At 38.2% G+C, this 22393-nt stretch overlaps 1 protein-coding gene across 1 annotated transcript in view; it reads right to left on the bottom strand.

Annotated features, from left to right (window-relative positions):
- The window catches only part of ROS1 (ROS proto-oncogene 1, receptor tyrosine kinase), a 116016-nt gene that overhangs the window by 29256 nt on the left and 64367 nt on the right, over window positions 1–22393 (bottom strand). The window contains exons 27-37 of the mRNA XM_059400606.1: window positions 19551–19727; window positions 18207–18409; window positions 16384–16528; window positions 15211–15443; window positions 14947–15123; window positions 10960–11128; window positions 10151–10268; window positions 7052–7242; window positions 5287–5370; window positions 1930–2065; window positions 19–181 (exon numbers count right to left, since the gene is read on the bottom strand). Of these exons, the coding sequence (XP_059256589.1) occupies window positions 19–181; window positions 1930–2065; window positions 5287–5370; window positions 7052–7242; window positions 10151–10268; window positions 10960–11128; window positions 14947–15123; window positions 15211–15443; window positions 16384–16528; window positions 18207–18409; window positions 19551–19727 (1796 nt within the window). The remainder of the gene's footprint in view (window positions 1–18; window positions 182–1929; window positions 2066–5286; window positions 5371–7051; window positions 7243–10150; window positions 10269–10959; window positions 11129–14946; window positions 15124–15210; window positions 15444–16383; window positions 16529–18206; window positions 18410–19550; window positions 19728–22393) is intronic.

Genomic DNA, 22393 nt, shown 5'->3' on the forward strand with positions numbered 1-22393 from the left:
TTAAAAGCTCCATGTTACCTTCACTGCTACTTTGGTTTCTCCACTTCCAGCTCCTAAGATGTCTACTGCCGTCCCTTCATACACTTCTCCAAAGGCCCCACTTCCCAACAGGAGGCGCAGAGTCAGTCTTTCCCGAGGGAAGGCAGGAAGACTTTCAATCTCCTCTTGGGTTGGAAGAGTACTGGAAAATAATATTTTTGGTGTTCCAAAATGCATTGGTTTACAAATTGGTGTTGAGTGTTAGTGTTTGAGAAAGAGTATGAAAAAGAAAGAGATATCCCTTGATTTTGCAACACCACTCTATGTAATATAATGTAATATAATGACATGGATTCCTATGTTTCTATTCCTTCCCTATTCTACCATAAGGAAGGAATATTCCTTCCTTATTCCAAAACACAGACAGAGCATATGACATCACTTCTAGGTACCATAATCTTGATAGAAACATGCCTTTGTGTGCATAGCCTCAAGAGTTTTTATTGTAGCTTGTTTTGTTGAAGTTATAAGTTATTTGTTTCTTCAGGTAATCAACTTAAGTAAAAAGCTATTGCAAATTAGTAACAAATACATCTGGGTTTATGAGCCTAAAAACTTTCACTTTGGGGTGCCTGGGTGGCTCAGTTGGTTGGGCGACTGCCTTTGGCTCAGGTCATGATCCTGGAGTCCCGGGATCAGGTCCCACATCGGGCTGCCTGCTTGGCGGGGAGTCTACTTCTCCTTCTGACCTCTTCCCTCATGCTCTTTCTCTCTCATTCTCTCTTTCTCAAATAAATAAATAAAATCTTAAAAAAAAAAAAAAAACTTTCACTTTAACCATTTCACACACCTGATCTTTTGTGTAAAACAAAATTTAGTATGACTACAGTAATCAACTCTTTCTCCATAACTTTTAGAAGCCAGCTCTCACTTGGAATATTATGAGAGGGAAAAAATTGTCTGTATTCAAAATGCTTTGAGTGCTTAAAAGAGAATCTTGAATATCAAATGTGCTGAGTATTTCCTCAAGGAAAAGTCACCTCTGAATCACTAAATTAGATCACCCCTGTGTCTACTTCAACTCTTCCATTTGTGTATCTTGGATTATAAACTTCAAGGCCTATGACTACATAATTCCTTGTAGCTGAGGCCATAACACTGTGTCTTACTTAAACCACAATACAGTGTCCTGCATAGAAAGACAATTAAATATTGTCTTTAATTGTTTTGACTACATCAAAAACCAATGACATATTATAAGTTGGCTAATTGAGTTAAAAAAATATTATGATGACAGCATAAGTTGAAAACTCAACTATCCTAAAAAGCTTTTGTAGGCAATCACCGTACAACTTCTGAAAACAGACTCAGATGGACTTAACAGTGCAGGCATGGCACCCCTGGGATTCTTCTCTTCTTTGGATGCTTCCAGGTGAACCAATCGTGCTACCATGTTCTCTTCCATACAATATTTATGTCCTTGTTTCATTTACTTTATAACTATGCGACAAAACACTGGAACATGATGGAATTTTGCTTCTTTTCTTTTTTTTTTAATATTTAATTATTTATTGGACAGACAGAGATCACAAGGAGGCAGAGAGGCAGGCAGAGAGAGAGGAGGAAGCAGGCTCCCCGCTGAAGCAGAGAGCCCGACGTGGGGCTCGATCCCAGGACCCTGGGAACATGACCCGAGCCAAGGGCAGAGGCTTTAACCCACTGAGCCACCCAGGCCGCCCCTTGCTTATTTTCTTTAGGATAGAATAACCACATAGATTGCCAACAGTCTCAGGTCACATTTGAAAATGGAAAGGGATGTTATTAATAATCATGCCAGAAGAATGAGCATAGACCAGGACAATCATGGGCAGCACGGGACCCATGGGCACTCTCTCTATAGTTGCCCACTCTTCATCTAGGTGCCCCATACTGATGGCCCAGATTACATACTGTATGGCATAGCAGGCGTTTGCCAGCCCTACTCCAGCCGCCAGACCACGAAGCTCAGCCAACTCTTTGTCTTCGTTTATGAGACCTGTCAGCCCTTCTCTGGGAGTTTTTTGACTTTTTAATTTTCTGTGCCACACTATAAAGAGAAGAGAACATAGTTTACAAAACAAAACATTGCTTTTTTTTCTTCAGGAAATGTTAACACTTTAAATGTTTACATATAAGAACACCATGGGTAGAATCACAGAATTTGTTTGAAAACTCTGTCCATAATAGAAAAACTAATTAAATCAGGTCCAAAGACTTTTAAAAACTCATAACTTATACCACGTAACTTCTTATTTCACATCTCAAACCAAAGCTTTATGCATTTCTTATTGCTGTTATAAACGAATTGAAGAATCTTAATATCAGAATTTATTTCTTGAAACCACCTTTATAGTCAACATAAACCAAAATAAATTTGCATTATAAATATTAAATAATTATTTGCATTATAATTAAATCACAAATTTATTTCTGAGTCCAGGTCTGTCCACATTCTACTCTTATAGGCGACCTGAGGAATGCTTTCAATTATAATGGCATGCATTTTTTTTAAATGCAGAGTACAAGAATTTATACCATTGTTGTTCATGCACACATATCCAAGCCTACAGAAAAACTTTTAGAATGAAACCCACCAAATGTTAGTAGTGGTCCTCTGAGTTGTGAAATCATGGATGATTTATATTGTCTTCTTCATACAATGAGCAAATACTATTTTCATCATCATAAAAATAAGCAGTTTTTGGAAGATTAAAATACAATTATGTCATAGGATCAACTGTCTATACTAGAAATTGGTTCAGGAGTTGAAAACAGCAAGGATGTTTTTTAAGATGATCATTAAAATTTGAATTTTATCCCATGGTAGCCTTTATATCCAACAGGTTAGCATTTAATTCAAGTGAAATTCCACCTGAGGGACCACGCAGGGAAAGATTTTAAATACATTTGCTAACGTAATTTTTCAAACCTGAAAGCTGTCCCTACTGCTTTTCATTTTTTTAAAAGCCCATTCTGGCCCCCAGCCCCCGTGATCCCTTCTGAGACCCTGACAGTCTGCTGATCTCTCAGTTCTCAATGTCTAAGACCAAGTGTAGCTCTCAGTCTGCATTTCTACCATAGTGCCCGGCACATGTCATGTTCTATATTGCCTTCTATATCCCACTATTTATTTTTTCACACAGGTACATCTTACCTCCCTCATTAAATGGCAAGCTGCCAAGGTCAGCAATTGTATGTTACAGCTTCATACTTCCCTCTGCTCCCAGCAGGCGGCTAATACTGCCTGTTAGATGTGACCACTCACCAAAGCTAAGGCTGTCGGTGTTTATTTTTAAATCATTGTTTCAATTTTATATATATATAAGTACCACTGCTGAGAGCCCCAGAGCAATACAAATATGTTTAAACAACTGTTTTTCCTTATTTTAATAAGCTCAATCTTTTCTCATGCACTCACCCGCTCCTACTAGTAAAACCACATGCACTGCTCCTAAAGGCAAAGAAGCAAATCAGCTTAGCTGTACTAAAAAATTCGTTAAGTTCCAAATGGAATAAAGACCTTTAAATCCTGAGAAAGTCAGATATCCATAGGATGTCTTGAAAGCACAACATGTTGTCTGAAATTATCTCATGCTCACCCACTAGAGTGACAGGTTTGAACAACGGTGATGTACACGTAGGCAAGCAAAGGTCAGATGAAAGATTCTTCATGTAATTCTCCTTCCCAGTAGGAAAGCAGACATGCAGTAAAGCCTATATGCCAACTGCCAAATATACTGCAGTGATACGTGTCATTCTGGAGGGGCTGGCTTAGTGGCACAAACATCAGCTGTGCGATACTTAGACTCCCTGGAACCACAGGTTAAGATCCTGGCAGAGTCAGCTGAAATTTTTAGCTTTCCAAGTTAACTGAAGGACTTCCAGATATCATCTGGGTGGAATCCGTGACAAGAAATCTGAATTCAAGTTTCAGTGTGCTGTCTGATAGTTTACAACTCCGATCCGTTTGGGGAAAGAATAAAGATTTAGACTACTTAGTAAAATACTGGCTTTCTTTATCCTAAGAGAGCTTAGCTTTATGTTTGTAACTTTTCCTTAAACTTTTCCTTCTAACTTTCCCTTCTATATGAAAAAAACAGACCACAATTTCCTAAATATGTACTTGAGTATTCTTTTCTGGTAAATATCACGTCTTTCTTTCTTTCTTTTTTCTCTCTTTCTTTCTTTCTTTCTTTCTTTCTTTCTTTCTTTCAATATTATATTTATTTATCTGAAAGAGAGAGAGAGAGACATTGAGAGGGAGAAAGGCCAGAGGGAGAAGCAGACTCCCCACTGAGGGGGGAACCCAATGTGGGGACTCAATCCTGAGACTCCAGGATCATGACCCGAGCTGAAGGCAAATGCTTAACTGACTGAGCCACCCAGGCAAGCTATCATGTCTTTTTCATAATGTTTTCGTATGTCAGGGACTCATAATATCAGTAAGTGATAGGATGACCAAATACCTTATAATGCAAACCAGGACATTTGGGGCACTGAAAATCCTACTAATGTTTATACTGAAACAACAGGAATGAACTGGGATGTATGATCACCAAAATAACCCTATAGCCCAATATTTGGCCCCAATATTTCTGGAGTTGTCACTGTATTTTCTCATTAAAATAAATCTTAAAAAGAAAAAAGACTTCTAGGACCTGCACACTAGTATAAAATGAAGATTATGAAATAGCTACCTTTTTATCTACCTAACAAATACTTCTGCTTTCCTGGACATTATAAATGAGCAAGGATTTGAAATAAGCAAGTCAGATGTCTGAAAGCGAGAATAGACCCTATAAGCCAGAGATGGGTCATCTGCAAGAGAGGAACCCTGCTTCTTCCTAACCAGTCTGTCTACCTGCCTAGAGACCCAAGCTATCCCAACCAAGGACTTTCACTGGTCTCCTATTAACCCTACATTTTTTTTTAACATCTGGAGTTATTTTTCTTTTATTTATTTTCAATTATAAGGCAATCTGAAACAAATACTGGTTTAAAGAAAGCTAAAAGTTGGTGCCTTTGTAATTAGTTTTATACAAGTTTTATACAAATATACCCTCAGGTGTAAATACAGATTATATTTTTCATAAAATAGTTACTCTACGATCTGAAAACAATTCACAGAAGTTAGTGCTTATGAAAGTAGAGCCAAAGGTAACTGTGAAATTTGTGCATCTATTTCATGTGGAAGGTTAAATACACTAAGTAATGTCAACTAATGTGATCAAGGTTATTACCTGTATTTTTTACAGCTATTATACTTACCAAAGACCACTGGGATTGTAACAACCATAAATATTCCAATTATAATAGTAAGTACAATGCTTGTTTCCGGTATCCAAAAACCATCTAATAAAATAAATGAAAAAAAGTTAATTTTCAGAATAAAGCTAGGTATTTTCAGGGGTATGCCAGATGTGCCTGAACTAGCTCCTACCAGATTTTCGCAAGCCAGTTGTTACATCACTGGTAGTTTGAAATCACCCACAGCAAAAGTGTTTAACCCCACAGGAAATCAAAGTCAAGGTTTAGATGGGTTTGGTTTTCCAAAGAGCTGGCTTACCAATACACTATTGTGAACCACCCAGGTTTTACTTCAAAATAGCTGAGGAAACATGCTTAATCTTTTTAAAGAATTTGGAACAAAGACATATCCATCTTCATATATAATCAGGGTTATTATTTCTTCCATGATATCTTGATATACCTTCAGTTCTATGAGTATTAAACATAGAAACATGGTACCTTCTCTTGGGTAGTCTCAATTGAGGAGAAAGCAAACATGGAGGGCAGAGCTCAGCAAACCATGGCATGTGGGCCAAGTCTAGCCACAGTCTGATTTCTACTGCCCCTGAGCTAAGAATGATTTTTAACTATTTAAAGTATTATTTGAAGCAGCAGCAGCAGCAGCTACAGATATCAGATGTAGTCTGCAAAACTTAAAATATTAACAATTTGGGGTTTCCTTCAGAAAAAAAATGCTGAACTTTTATCCAGATAATTATAATACAAATAAGAATGATACAAATATTACATAGAATAATATAGGCTGTGTATATGTAAAATGCTATAATTCATCTTGCTTAAGGAGCATTAGTTAAGCGTCAGCTGTGGGCTCATTTAAGTCAGGCCTTGAAGGATGCCACAAATCTCAGTTGACAGAAAGTGAGAGAAAGAAAAACCCAGTTGAGGGGTGAATAGCAGGTGGTGGGAGCCCACATGCTAGGCGGAGGGAGGCAAAAGCTAAAGACCTAGTGTCATGAAAAGCTTTTTACCAGTCTGATATGGCTATAGCATAGAGATAGATGTTAGAAACAATGAACCGCAATTGGAGGACAAATCATGGAGGGCCTTAAGTGCCACATAGAAGTTTGCTCTTGATACTGAAGGCAGCTAATGGAGATCCATTTCAGGGATTTCAGAGAAGGGGTTAAGTAATCCAGCTTGTGCTTCAGCTAGATCAACTGTCAGCAGTGTGATTAAGCCAAGAGCACAGGCAAGAAATGATAACCTAAATGAGGAAAGCCAAGGTGGGAATAAGAAGAGGAACACTCAACAGACCGAAATCAAGATGGTACATCAACAAAACTTGGTGCCCAAGTAGAGGGAGAAATTAAATATTGAGATTTCTAACCTATATGATTAGACAGATGATTTTTCATAATCTAAAACGGGATACAGAGTGGAAGATGTAGAAAGCATCATTTTAGTCCAGTTGTGTAGAATATTTGAGTATGGGGAGCAGGAACATAAGACTGGATCCAGACCAGACTGTGGACAGCCTGGGAAGCCTATCCAGAAGCATGGACTTGAGGCTCTGGGCATTAAGAAGTAGCTGATCATTGCTAAGGAGAAAAATGACATAAGGATGCTGATGTTTTAGGAAGATCACATCAGATGAAATGAATAGTTCCATAGTCTGGATGATATACACTGTCATCCAATTTATTTCTAATGTTAAGAATTGACTTATCTTTATCTCTAAACCTTTCTGCTATCAGTTAGTATACAGACAGACATGGTAACATACCTCCAACTAATACAATATTCTCACTGATTCCACTGTAGTCACCAAATCCCAGATTATTTGCAGCTACTACTCTGAACTGAAATGTTCCTTTCAGGTTTTTGGTCTTCCACAGGCAAATATTACTGCAGGATCCATTAAATGCCATCTTCCACATTAAATTCTGCTTCTGTGAATCATTTGAAATGCCCTTTCTACAAAAAAAGAGCAAAAATGTAAATATAAAAAATATGAGATAATATATGTGTTATTTCTAGATGCTCACATATCATTTCAATGACAAAATTCCAGAGCATCTCTTAGGGCACACTTTACCCTTGATCTCATTTCTCTCATGTGGTTTGGCTACAGAGCACAGCATAACCTCATAAAGTCATTCTGGTAATGCATGGGAGCCAACCAACTCAGCCCATCAGGAAAATAACAAATAATCAATGGCCAAGACAAAGCTGAAGAGGTTTCTTCCCACTATTAGAATGTGTAAATTTTATTCAGAATTTCAAACACATGGGACAATTAGCCCATAGTTCCCAACCTGAAATTCTTTTTTAATGTTTTCTTAATTCTCAGTCTCTTAGGCCATCTATAGCTTATGTATACTACAGCTGGATAAAATAAAATACAGGACATGAAACTGATAAAGAAGGTATAATAGTTGGACTACCAAAATTATCCTTATTCCGGAGATTCCAAGGTGTATTGCTTCCATTTTTATTGGTCTACATGCCACCTCACGTCAACCCACATTATTCTTTATATGAAACATAAAAAGAGTATAAGAGTGGGGCTCGAAAGATGTAAATGGAATGGCTTTTAATGGAATCATAAACTGAAGGAAAGCTCGAGGCCTTCCAATTACCTCCTCTCTGACACTGAAGAACTTTTCAAAGTCTGGGACTTTTCAGACAACAACATTTTTAGGACTTGGTACCTACCCACAGTAGGTTTAAGGAGAGCTAGTTCTACTCCTACCAACTGAGTGGTCACCTGAAAGGGATGGAAAGGCTCAGCCTTTGAAGAACAGGGAATGGGCAGGAACATCCAGAGGACCAAGACAGCAGAGTTGCTCACAACCGTTACCAGGAGCTCAGTGTCCTAGGGACCATTCTGCATAAGACTCTTTATACAATGTTTTTGTATATTTTGTGAAGTCTTGTGTTAGGCATTGGCACTTCCATTGTTCAACCCAAACAACTCTGATTCAAAAGAAAGAGACCCTTAAAAATGTATAAAATGGCTCTTCACAGTGACCAGCCAGAGAGAAAGAATTCTGACACTGGTTGAGCATCTTCTGTTTACAACCCACCATAGTGGTGGTGCTTTTCGCTTTGTTTCATTTCATTGAGTTTTCACAACAACCTAAGGAGGTAAACGCCATCGTCCCATTTTACAGATGGGAAAACTTTAGTTCAAAAAAAGAATAAACAAGTATTTAAATGTGTGGGCCCTGTGTTGAATAATGTCCCCCCAAAAGTCATGCCTACCCAGACTTGGTGAATGTGACCTTGTTTGGAAATAAGAGATTTTTAGATGTAATCAAGTGACGATGAGGTCACACTGGATTAGAGTAGGCTTAAATCCAAGACCCGTGCCTTCTTGAGAAGAGAGAAATTCAGGCACAAATACACCCAGAGAACACCAGGTGATGATAGAGCCAGAGACTGATGTGATACATCTACAAGGAATACCAAGGATTGCTGGAAAAGTCTGGATCCCCGGAGGCTAAGAAAAAGCAAGGGAGGATTCTTCCCTAGAACCTTCGGAAGGACCATGGTCCTACTGATAACTTGATTTCAGACTTCAAGTCTACAGAACTGTGAGAGAATAAATGTCTGTTGTTTTAAGCCATCCAGTTGGTGGTACTTTCTCATGGCAGTCTTCAGACACTAAAACAGTCTGTCCAGCTCCCAAGTTCACACACTTTTACTACCGTTCCCCCTGTGCCATCAGCAATAACTTGGGTATACCAGTATTCTGACTGAAGATGGAACTTTGAGATACCAAAGGTCTAGCAATTCATTCCATTATCCCATCATCCTTGTCCTGACAGTAGAGGCTTAGAACAAGAAAATGCAAAAAAGGTATGGCACTATGGGCTTAAGGAATCAATGAAGGAAACATGCTTAAAGTGTCCTAGCAAGACAGTGATGTTGATGGGCTGGTGAATATAATTATAGTCACAGACCACCAAGATGGTTCAGTAGACTAGAATGTATTTGACTCTGTGTAAAAACAGTAATAGGAATTTCAAAGAGGTTTCAGTTAGAAATGCAGCCAAGGTAACTCTCTACCATGTGCAGGAAAATTTGTTAAGGTTATGGGAGTACCAGAGAAAGATGAAGCAAAAATAGATCTAATGCTCAAGTTGCCAGGACTATAATTATGGAAGTGACTTTTGTCCTTGGAGCTTCTTAAAAGATAGCTTCATAGACCTGTGAGGGGAGTGTCTGCGAAATTTGGAATTCTCCCCTCAAGCTGGCATGAAATCTGTCCCTCTAAGCCAGTTCCCATTTACAGAGCTCCCCATACTGGCCAGCTTTGGGGTTGCTTATGTTCATCGGCTGCACGGTTCTCATAAAAGGCACATGTTCAGACTCTTGGGAGCATACTGCGAACTGTAATCTTCACAATGGACGAAGAATCCTGTGGGACCTCTACAGGTCAGACCATTTCAGACCTTGACCTGTTTGTACATTCTGAAAATACCTAGTTCACTGCCAGTTCTCACTAGACATTATTCATCTTGCTAAAACAAATTATCATCAGAAATTCACACGCATACCATCATCTCATATCGAACATCAGCTCAGCTTCTTGAACGGAATAGATATTAATGTTAACTGCATGTGCCAATGACTGGATTATTTCCATAAAGTTCTGACAAGTAGTTGCAGATTTCCAAGAACAATGATGTGATCTGCCTTGTAATTGGAGTGCCAAGGCAGAGAACATAACGGTGCCCTCGAGGTCCTTCAACTAAAGATCCTTCATATTTACTTATAAATACACGTTCATAAATACAGTTAATTTCAATCTAATAATACCTTATAATTAACTGCTTATTCTTTGTAGTTTACAAAGAACTTTGGCAAACAGACATACCTGATCTCAAGGATATAGTACACAAGCCGGCTTCCATTATCTTCGGCTTTTTCCCACTGTATTGAATCTTTGCTCCCTTCTAATACTTTTGGAATGCCTGGTTTACTTGGGACTCCAGCTTTGGAAACATAAGAAAATACTGACTAATAAGTCAGAAGTATAAAATATTCTGCATTGCATCTTTCTATAAAATACTTTTCCAAAGAGGAAAGCCAAATACATTAAAGAAATATTCAAAAATATTCTCATATGATTGTGTATTTTTAAATGAGTATCTGAAGTTTTTACAAGTGATGGATTAGATGGATTCTAGCTCACCACAAAGTAAATGATGCAAAGAAACTACTGTAAATTTGGAAGAATTTTTTCCTTGATTCTATAGGGATCCACTTACAGGGATCACTAATTGACATTCTTTTGGATTTTTATTTTATTTTTATCTAGAAGATAGCAGTCAGTGAATAAATATATGTTGAACACTCAGTAACACTGTTTTCATTTCATTCTCACTGCAGAATGTCACAGCCAGACACAAAGTAGAGGATACTGAAAGATAAAATAATCTTGCCCAGTTTAGGGTTCTACAAGACCAGGTCAGTATTACCTCGTTAATGCCTGTAAGGACTCCTGGTTCTTTTCAGGTTCTTCACTCAAGCTCTAGAAATAGTAATTTACACCATTTAAAAAAAAAAAAAGGTTAACCTCTAGGATTGGTGAAAGAAGTGGTAAGAGAGGCATTGAGAAACTTACAGGAGTCTTTTTTTTTTTTTTTTTTTTTTTTTTTAAATACTGAGGCTGTTAGGACTTACCTTTTGTCTTAAAGCTTTCTGGGAGTGAGGTGCTGTTTTCTCCTGTCCTGTAAACCACCACTACACGGACAGCATAAGATGTGTAAGGCTGTAGATCTGTGATGTTACACACATAATCTGGGCCTTGGATGCATGAAGCATTAACACGGGAGAACTCATTGTCCTTCCACTGGAAAAAGAAGTAATATTTTTTGTTTCTTTAAGAAAACAACATAGAAATTCACAAGTCTATGGCAAGCCATTAAAAACTTAAATCAAATATTTTTCTGTTAAAAAAGAAGAGCTTCTCTAGGAATGTTTGATCTCAAACATTATCTCTACCACTGACAGCCATTTTATGTTTTTATGGGGGTTTTTTTGGTTTTGTTTTTCTGCTTTTGTGACAAGCTATAACTGACTTGAAGGACAGTTCTTAGGATGAGTCCAATGTAAGACATGAACCTCTTACTATATATATTCATTATGGAAGACTCGAAGCTTATCTTTTTGTTATTCCTAATGGCAGATACCTGCCTTAAATCAGGATAGCTGAGAACACAAATTCACAGCTGAGGGACCATGATGGATCAGAGCGATGATATTTTCAATTCTGTGTATTTGCTAATTAATAATGTATTTTCAAATTAATAATATTTTTACATATTTTGATTCTTTCCAGAGGTTCACCGTGACTTATAAATGAAAACGTTTAGTTTCTTCCTCCAAATCCCCTTTCAGACCTCTAACCAGCTTTCCTTATGGTTATACATACAAAGCCCCGTTCCCAAAAAGAAGGAAATTTCTGTCCATCATCATTCGGCTACCAAGTAGCAAGGTTAGAAGTTAAATTTAGGAAATCTTACTTCCATTCCACTGTAGACACCAGGTCTCTATTTATAACTATCTTACACTTGCTTGGTGCATGGCTTTTTAAAAATCTGTGTATTTGGACCCTTGGTATCTTATTTGAAAATGGAGATTTTTTTTTTCAGTGTATGAGTACGGAAAGACAGAGAGGATATGGCATTTTGTCAAGGGTTCTTAGCGTATTTTCTCCAGTAGAGTTTCCTAAGAAGGTCAGTTTCCATAAATAAACCTTGCTTTACATCTCGTTTTTCATTTCACGCTCACAAGGTCACATCATTTCATTGGATGGACACTTTATATTAGTTTCTATCCAATAAGGAATGATTTCTACAGCACCTTCAGAAAGTAGACCACCTTGTTACAAAAAGAAAGAGGCAAAGGGTGGTTGGAAGGAGTGGGAAAAAAGACAGAAATGCTGATGTCTGAGCCATTGCCTGCTAAATTCATAAATGGACCAATCCCACTACGACATGCAGGCTTTAGAAACAGATGCATTGGGTCCATAATATTTACTCTGAACCATGGGAAAAAGAGACAGAGAGAGAAACAAAAAACAACAGAGATAAATATTGATTTCTGGCTCAAAAATTTTAGCCCTTTGTGGTCCTGGCTCCTTAATAATCTGCTGTAGAAACTATCATAAGTGAATAGTCTAGATGGCCCAACATTCCATACCACCCAGAAATGATCAAAGCTCCTTGGAAGGTCAGATGTGTGACCAAGGGTTCTGCTGGAAAACTGTCGAGTACTGGCCTCACCACAGCAATGAATGTTCTGGGCAGACCACCAACTTGGAGAGGAGCCACAGCTACCCCAGTAAATCACAAGGGAGTCAGGACCTTCCATTTGTCAGAGGCCAACAAGTGCAGGGGTGATTTTCAATACCACAGAGGGATTTTCAAATTATTTGGGCGGGGGTGTGGAGGAAATGGTGCAGACTATCATGTCTCAGAGAATGGAACTTCAAAAATGTTTGGTTCTGGTAAGAATTTTCCTGGACAGTTGAGAAAAACTCAACTTTTAATGGCTTTCATGCAAATAATTTACCAAAGTGAAACTACTTATTTCTCCTCAATCTTAAATTAAATATGTTCTTCTATACACTGTTGTGATTAAAAAATATATATAACTGTGGAATTTAAGAACTAGGTAGAAATTTAGCCATGTGGTCTAATTCCTTCATTTTCCATAGAAGGACATTTTAACAACAAAGATGAAAACAGGAAGTTTATCCTTCTGTTTTCTTTCCTAAAAATTATTTTTAAAAACTATTAATCAAAAAGATACACATTCACCCTTACCTCTCACCCCTCAGAGTTTCAGTTTGGAGTTAGAGGATCACTCCTAGTTGTCTTATCATTATGAGGTAGGTTCAAGTTACTCAAAAGATACAGAACTTTCTGACTAGATGTATTCATCATCCCTCTCAGAACACAGCCTTCCACTGGGCTCAGCAGTTAGTGCTGGTACCAGGTCATACTGTATCCTACACCCTCAGCTTCATAATTTTCTAAGTGGTAGGTTCTTCAGCAAATGCAGAGGAAGTTTTGAAATAAAAAGCACTGCATGAAAGTCACAAGGACTGAACCAAGCAGGCTCAGTCCCAAAACCAAGACCAGTTTGGTCCTGGTCCCAAACTTTGAGGAGTGGGTTGGGTGCCTTAGTGACTCATATTCCTTCCATGGACAGCACCCAAGTAGGACTGGTGTAGGATGAGTCAGCCCCCAGGGCTCTTCCCTGCCTGGCTTGTGATTTCTGACTCATATAGCACTTGTCTGGTTCTCCGACTTCTCATCGGTAGAAGGAGGGGCTTAGGGTCACCAACTGTAAGGCTTTTCCCCATCTTCTTTCTTTGACATACATAAAAACTTTATGTAAACTACATCCCCCACCTTGCCTTTAAACTGAAGTGCATTGAGCTTACTTCAACAGATGTCCAGAAAAAGGTGATCCTCCAATTTAATTGCATTTTTATAAGATGACCGTTTTTTAAATCGGCAACAAATCATCGTAAACATGCTCAATGGAAAAAGTCCAACTAAACTATGGCCATTGGTTTTGTCAATTTGACATTCACAGCTGTTACACAGTTTTCACAGATTTTATCTAAAGGGTACAAGATCATAGAAAATATCTTACAGGGGCACCTGGTGGCTCAGTGGGTTAAACCTCTGCCTTCAGCTCAGGTCATGATCCCAGGGATCAAGGGCGTATCAGGCTCTCTACTCAGCGGGGAGCCTGCTTTCTCCTTTCTCTCTGCCTGCCTCTCTGTCTACTTGTGATCTCTGTCTGTCAGATAAATAAATAAAATCTTTTAAAAAAATATCTTTACATACTAAAATTTTAAAACATCCAGAAGAGCAACTCCATTTGTTTTTTTTAAAAAACGAGGCCATGACTATACTGCTTCATTTTTGTTACAACTGAACAAAGGATTCCTAACCAATCTTTGCAAATATGGACACACAAAATACATACTGCTGAAAATGAAATGTAGCAATTATTTAAAATAATCCATTTTAAGTGTGGCAATATGAAAGTCAGCATAGACTTTCCCGAGCAGTGAATTAATTAGATTAATTGATGCTTTCAAATTCAGTGGGTATTTTTAAATTGGACAAAGCATGAAGATTTGGGGATGAAGAACCATTTAAAGTTTATCACCCAAGATAAAACTAGTTTAGAATAAACTCATTTAATATTTTATTTCTCTCCTGTTGCTACACAGCCCTTAAATGACAGAAAGAACATTTCTAAACAAGGTTTTGGGTGTTGTTTGTTTGCTTGTTTGTTTCTTTTATTTTTTTTTTTTTCATAGAAAACACCAAATTGCTATGGACTTTAAGCTGGACAGCCACGCTGATGATATCTAAACTAAGCGAAATATTATGAAAACCAGTAAAACATAGTTTATACCCTTTTCCATGGAGCCTTTTAAGAGCAAACTAATCTCTCTGGAAATCGTTTCCATCAGAAATGAGTCTACATAGCTTCTGTATATGGTAAACCTAAATCAGTGAATATTGTCAAATATATTGTTGATTTATACAAGAGAACACTCTAGACATATGAGCAAGGTCTTCTAATTTATCCCATAGCATAAAACACAGATCTTCATGAAAAGTGTATGGTGATATTTACCTTCTGGAGTTCAAACCAAAATCTGGTGAGGTTAACATCAGCAGGAGCCTTCCAATCGAGCTGCAAACTAGTGTTCTCTGGAACCAAGGCATAAGGTTTCTCTGGTGTGTCAAACATTTTGACAGTGACAGGATGACTCTCTGAACACCACATTTCCTCAGCATGGCAGGCCAAAACCTTTTTGTAAAAAAGAACAATTGCTTAACCTTTTCAGAGCCTTACACTTGAGAACACCAATACAAGAGCCCAAGATGCTCACTGTACCTTTAACACATACAGTTTTCCACTGGAAAGTCTAGTGACAAGGAGAGCAAGTCTTCCATTTGGATATTCACTTTGTCTTAGAGGAGTCTCCGGAATTAGAGCCAGATGTGAGATTGCCAACTGATAGCGGACTGACTCTTGAGGTCCATTTGGCTTCTGAGATCCTCTCCAGGATATGGTGAGGCTGGTGTCTGACTGCACCGTTGTGTTAATGAGCCTGACTGCCTCTGGCACTGAAATAAACAGCAACAAATGACAAGGGATGTTGCATCAGCAAGGAATGAGGGAAGAAGGAACGGGGTCTTGGTTGTGGAATAATCATATTACGTGAGCAGAACAAATGACAGATGTTCCAAAGGAAAGCCAGTCTCTCATATCATGGTAACATAGAAAGTTAACAGACTGCCTGAAAGGCTCTTGCTTATTTTGCCTTAGGACTAACTCATTCTCTGGCGCCAGCTCAATGATACGGCCAATGAAGATGAATAAACCCATTCAGATTTGTTTGGGGGAATGTCATCAGAGACATCTGAAAGAAATGGCATCACCTCAAAATCATCGCCACCACTTAGAACACCTCTTTAGATTCTAGATCCTATTTTCTTTCAGGCAATGATGTTATTTTTGGTTTTTTTTAAGATTGTATTTATTTGACAGAGAGAGATCACAAGTAGGAGGAGAGAGAGAGAATGTGGGACTCAATCCCAGGACTCTGAGATCATGACCTGAGCAGAAGGCAGAGGCTTAACCCACTGAGCCACCTAGGCGCCCAAGGCAATGATGTCATTTACTTTCAATCTCTGTGGCCTCAGGTAAAATTCAGAAATAAAGGCTGAATTCTGTGTCTCCACGCATACAGAGACCTGTGGCTACATAGGAAACGGGTGACACCCTGTGGTGAGACCAGAGAATGTGTTTCTTGGTCAAAAGTATTGATTCTGATATCTTACCTTCTTATTGCTTTCCATTCCAAAGGAATATTAGTCATCTTTTGTTGTTAGAGCACAGATCAGCTCATCAGGGTTTTTTCAACAATATATTTTTCTTATTAAGCTTAAAATTTCACATAATCAAAATTACTTAGCATCCAAATTAAAAAAATATAGATATATATATATATAACATATATCATGAAATGCCACTCTAAAAACCCATCCCAAGCCCATAACTCACCTCCACTTTTAGTTTTTCCCCAAATCTCTTTTCCCAGAGGTAACTGTTCCAGAGGGTCTGAATAATAATTCTTTACAGCTGTCTGTATCACATACGTTGAAAATGGTTGTAACCCATCAAGTAGGATTATCCTCTCCTGAAATTCCTGTAATTCATATTTAAAAATCAATACCCAACTCTTCTTATTTTTTTTATACAAAGGAGAAGAAATTGTTTAACTGAAGGGAGAAAATAATTAAAGGATGTTTAAAAGTTAATTTGATATTGGATCATGGGAACGATCATGTTCACTATTCTGATCTGCCCAGACCTGGGTTGCCTAATACCTCCAAAAATAAATGCCAAATGTTGGGCAGCTCTTGGTCAGTTCTGTGATGTGCTCATTTCACGTATGAAGCCCAATTCTCAGAAGGAGATACTATTTCCTAGCACTGCATCAAACATTCAGCAAGATGGTCTGGTAAAGTTGTGACTCCTAAATGAATATGATGAAAGATGAAGCTGGCTTAGCTCGTCGTACTTAGAAGCAATGCTTCAGAAAGTAAAAATACTTTCCTTAGACCAACAATCCTCAACTTTGGTTTTACTTTGGAATCATCTGGAAAGTCTTAAGAAAACACCTGTGCCTTTTTCTCCCTACCCCCAGAAATTCTGATTGCACTGGTCGGAGTGAAGTGTGGACCCAGAGATTTTTAAAACTCCAGTGTGTGGTCAGGTTAGAGAGCCACTGCCTCGGACCCATATTCATCAGTGTGAAGACAATGGGATCAACCAGGAGCAGTAACAGAACTAGCCAGTGCCCAGTCTGGGGCAGCGAAATGATCCAAGCTGTCTCTGATACATCGGGAAGTGTAAAGAAAGGTCAAAAGAGACAAAATAAAAGGAACTAACAAGAATCATGTGTCCTTTTGGAAAAAGTATATAGTGCTTAACCTCCAACAGATGATGGTCAATTTCACCTTTTGACTTGCTTAAATAACAAGCACAGAGCAAAATACTGGACACATATGACTCCATCACAAGGACAACTGAAACACCAATGCCAGTGATGGGATGCATTGTGCCAGTTAATTCATCCATTCAAGAACTATCTAGTAAAAGCCTCTAAAAGCTCACTACTATGCTGGGTGCTAAGATAACAATGACGAATAAATAGAAACATAACCCCTACATAACAGTGCATTTCACAGCATACGGGAAATAATAGACAAAAATAGAACATACCATTTTTACATTAAATATGTGCTATGGAGGAGGGGTATACAGTAATGTTCTTTCCATCTAATCATTTCTTATCCCTCAACCTACAGTCTTCCACAGAGGCCACAAAAACACATCTCTATCACTTTCTGGGGATAATTAGTCAGGGAGGGCAATAAACCCTGTTCTTACAGGACACTCAGGAAACTGTCACTATGGCAGTCCACCACTGGCCAGGGTTAATATCCTTCCCTGAAGCTTAATTCCCAGACCAGACTAGAACACTATCTGCATGAATGAATCAGCTGTAAAAGTTTGCACAGTCGCGTGTTTCAGAATATAATATACAAAATAATGTACTGTAAGAATTTTTTTTTAAGATTTTATTTAGTTATTAGAGAGAGAGAGAGAGAAAGCAGGGGGGACAGCAGAGGAAGAGGGAGAAGCAGGCTTCACCTCCTCAGCAGGGAACCCAATGCAGGGCTGGATCCTAGGACCCTGGGATCCTGAGCCGAGCTGAAGGCAGACGCTTACCCACTGAGCCCCCAGGTGTCCCGAATGAGAATTTTATATCAGAAACAGGTATCTTGTGAGAAGACAAAGACCACCAGGTCCAATCTTACCAGCATTTTATATTTCAGCCCAGAGCTGGTTTTCCTGCTGTTAACTTCTTTGTAATAAACCAGGTATGTCGGAGTTGGGTTGGTGATGCCCAGGAGCGAGAGGTTGGTCCTGGCAGGCGGTAATCTGATTGTGAGGCTGGTGTTACTGGTGTTAAGTATAGTCGGCTCTGCTAGATCTGAAGCTAGACGCAGTAATGCTTTATCTAAAATAATAAAAGAAGATTAAGAATACACATACATAGATAAAAGAGGAAGAGCAGACTTATTTAACATCAAGGATAACAACGTCTTTTATTAACCTAGCTGACAAAGTATGATATACTGAAGTATTGGGTATGTTTTTCAGGAAAAGAAGACAAGGGTTTTTTTTTGTTTTGTTTTTTGTTTTTTTGTGTTTTGGGGTTTCTCCCCCCGCCCCACATACATTTTTAAGTCCTTAAAAGTCTCAGAAAAAGGGAGCATGGTAACTGATATTGCTCAAAATCTCCAGCAGGTGGCGCTAAAGTACACTGAATAGTATACATAGGAGCAAAATCAAATTGACCCTTTTTTACTTTCAAAAAGTATGACAGCATTATATTAATCATGTTTTTAAAATTAATTCCAGTTACAAAAATTCATGCTAGTTTTAGAGCTTTTATTTTTAAGGATGTACAGGTTTATGCGTGTGTTCAATTTCAAACAGATGTAGCACGGACTTACTAAATTTTTTAAGTTTCTCAAAATGAAAAGTGAATTATATAGCTAGTTCTGCCATAGTGCCAGACATACATTCCTAAAAGCCATTGCATCATACAAAACAGCATAATAAAACCCTCAGGGTTTATGGAAGAGATAGAGTTTTAGGCACAGCACTAAAAAAACATGAGTCACAGATTACCAAAAAAGTTAGGAACTTAATAAAAAAAATCTTAGCACACATGTACTCGTGATAAATGGCTGACCTACAAAATGCTACAATAAATACAGCACTTTACTTTGAAAAAGTCCTGAAATTTAATGCGGTGCTTTTTGATGGACTGGGAGGTCTAAAATATCCTTCGGGGTGGGGGGCGGACAAAAAGAAGGGAAATGATGGGAATGAGAAGAGAAAGAAGACAGAGAGAATGACAGACAAGGGTTTCCAATGTCTAAAGTTGTCTACCACAGCCCGAGCCATGGATACACATGGAGCTAAATTATGATCCAGGGCAAACAGCAATCTTAGCATGCACCAATCCTAACCATTTGGAGTAATGCTGAGCATAACAAAGGGCTTTGGGCGCTCAGCCTGGAGAAGACAGTCTGAGACTTTTCTGACCCTAAACTGGGAGAACATGCTGATTACGAGTACAATCTTATTACCTGGAAAAGGCTGCAGAACTGAACTGTAAGCCAAGATATGCTTAGTCCTTTGGACCTTCACCTGAGAGAGGATGGCCCCATTGCTTTTCTTTGCTTGGTGAATCTGCGTGCTGTCCTTTGCCGAGGAGATCCAGTAAAGAAATTCCCCATCCACAGTTAAGCTTTCCAGTGTTCTTCCTGCTCATGAAAAACATAGAATAAAGAACACAAAGAACAAAATATGCATAACATATGTTTCTACTCTACACAGTACGTAAAATACTTTTTCTGTATTGTAATCACTAAATTTTGAATCTTTCTATCATTTCAGTGTGGAAAAAAAAATGCCACCTTTATTTTATGTTGTGAAGCTAAAGATTTTATAGATATTTTCTCAATTTAGCTCCATCCTAAGTCAATAAGGTAAATACTATTATTGTTAGCCTCATTCTGTAGAAGTGGAAACTGAAGCTTTGAGGAGTTAAATAATCTCCTCAAGGCCACAAAGTTAGTAAAGTTGAGAGCCAAGATTTACAACTTAACTTGTGTGACTCCACATCAAACAATGCCTATTAGAAGAGATATGTTAGATGATAGACCCAGGGCTCAGTGTCTTGCTCAATATTTTTTACCAATAATTAGGAATTAACGCAAAGTAAAAATGCTTATCAAATTTGTACATGATACACGATTCTTACTGACACTAATAGGTTTACTCACTGACTTAAGGTTTGAAAATATAAGAAAATCAGGAAATAGATTGAAATAGGAATAGGAAATAGGAATAAATGTGACAACCTAAATTCAAGCTTAAAATCAATTCTATAAATAACAAATGAAAGAAATCTGGCTTAATAATAGTTAACATGAAAAAGACTATGGGTTTTTCAAATGGCAGGCAACCCAAAGATGTAAGGTCACTTTTAGCTCTAATAAAAGAAGACGGGGGCAGTCAGAAGCTCCCTGCACTAACCAGATCACAATGAGAGTATAGGGAGTTGTTATGGAGGTGACATTTAAGAATATATCAAGCAACCGGAGTGAAACCTCAGGAGGGTGACCGGGGCAAAGAAAGATCTAGAAGCCACATCATGTGAGGAGTAGTTCAAGATACATGAATTTTTCTTCCAATTTACTGTCATGAGCTATGACAGTAGATTCTTTATAAAGTTAGGGGTCAGAACTCGGACCAGTGAATGGGAAAAATGAGGACAAAACTTTGGCTAAATATAGCAGGGAAATCTGCTATAGAGAATTATTCCAAAAAGTTTAAACTTCCTTATAAAGAAATAGATTTTTTTTTTTATAAGAAGGGGCTCAAACAAGGCTGTTTTCATAGAAGGGATTGCTTCCAACATCATGCCAGCTAAAGGATCTCTAAAGTCCTTCCAATTTTCTAATTTTAGGGTCATAAACTTCAATTATGGATTCCTGCAAGACTAACCGGTTCTATACCTATAAGATAATGAACCTATAAGATAATGGCCCACTAAATAATTCTTGTGTATTAGACGATAGATTAGATTAGATGTGTATTATTCTGACAATTGTTTAAATGGCAAGGAAGACTTTAGTTAAGACTATTGTAATATTACAATATATTGGAGGAGAGAGATGTGCTCAACTTCACATACAACAAGGTCAGCTGGGGATGCAGAGCCAACTAGCAGAGTGAGAGGATCAGTGGATAGAAGATTACTAAGAGGAGACAGCAAGGATAGAAAAATTCTTGCTAAACTGGCTTATTGTGATTTTTGCTAAAGGCAAGCCTAGACCATCACGGGTGGGGAGTAAAGAACTAGATCAAATACCAGGTGTGGAGGATTATCTCTAAACTGATTTAGAAGGGTTCTTGCTAAAAGTAGAGTCAGCAATGACAAGCATGGAAGACCAATGTCAAGGTCTAGTTGAGGAAGGGTTCAGAGGAACCCAATGTTTGATCAAGAAAGAGTCTTTGTCACAGATTGAACAGAAACAAGTAAGTCTCCTAATAAGAGAAGTTCAAAACATTATCTCCAAAACCCATTGAAAGTATATTGGAATTGTTTTTCAAAGGCTCTAGGTAACATACCAACAAAACCATATGTGCAATTATAACGCAGACACACATACACACACTCATTTGCAATTTCAAAACTTCACTATATAGACCAGCAATGTTCAATAGCACTTTTGATGACAGAAATATTTTATTTCTACGCTGCCCAACACAATAACCATGTGTTTTTGAGCACTTACAATGTGGCTCATGTGACTGCAGAATTAAATTTTTAATTTCAGTTAATTTTAGTTAATTTGAACTTAAATCACATATGACTGGTAGTTACTACATTGGACAGTGAGGAGTAGACTCTTAAGACTATATGAGAGTAGGGGCGCCTAGGTGACTCGGTTGGGTACGAGTCCAACTCTTGATTTCAGGTCATGATCTCAGGGTCATGAAACCCAGCCCAGAGTAGGGCTCCAGGCTGAGTGCAGAAGTCTGCTTCTCCCTCCCCCTCTCTTTCCCCATTTTCCCCTCCTCTCTCTGCTCATGCACATTCTCTCTCTCTCCCTCCCTCTCTCTCTCCCTGAAATAAATAAATTAAAAATAATAATAATAATATATGAGTGTATCTAGAGTGCGTTTTTTTCCTATTGCAGTTGCTCCTAATTAGAAGACCTCCAAATCCCTTCAGACGTTTAAGTATTTCCTCCACATGCACTGCATTTCAACAAATAGACCTGTCAAGTACTGACCAACTCATGCTGAAGGTGGAGACAATGGGGCCATCATGACAGAAGTAAAGTGGGGTGCTGATAATAAGATCATCGATACTATAGTCAGGCCTAGCTTCAAACCCCAGCTCCTCCACTAATCATGG

The sequence above is a fragment of the Mustela nigripes genome, chromosome 5, assembly GCF_022355385.1.
Source record: "Mustela nigripes isolate SB6536 chromosome 5, MUSNIG.SB6536, whole genome shotgun sequence".
Classification (NCBI taxonomy): domain Eukaryota; kingdom Metazoa; phylum Chordata; class Mammalia; order Carnivora; family Mustelidae; genus Mustela; species Mustela nigripes.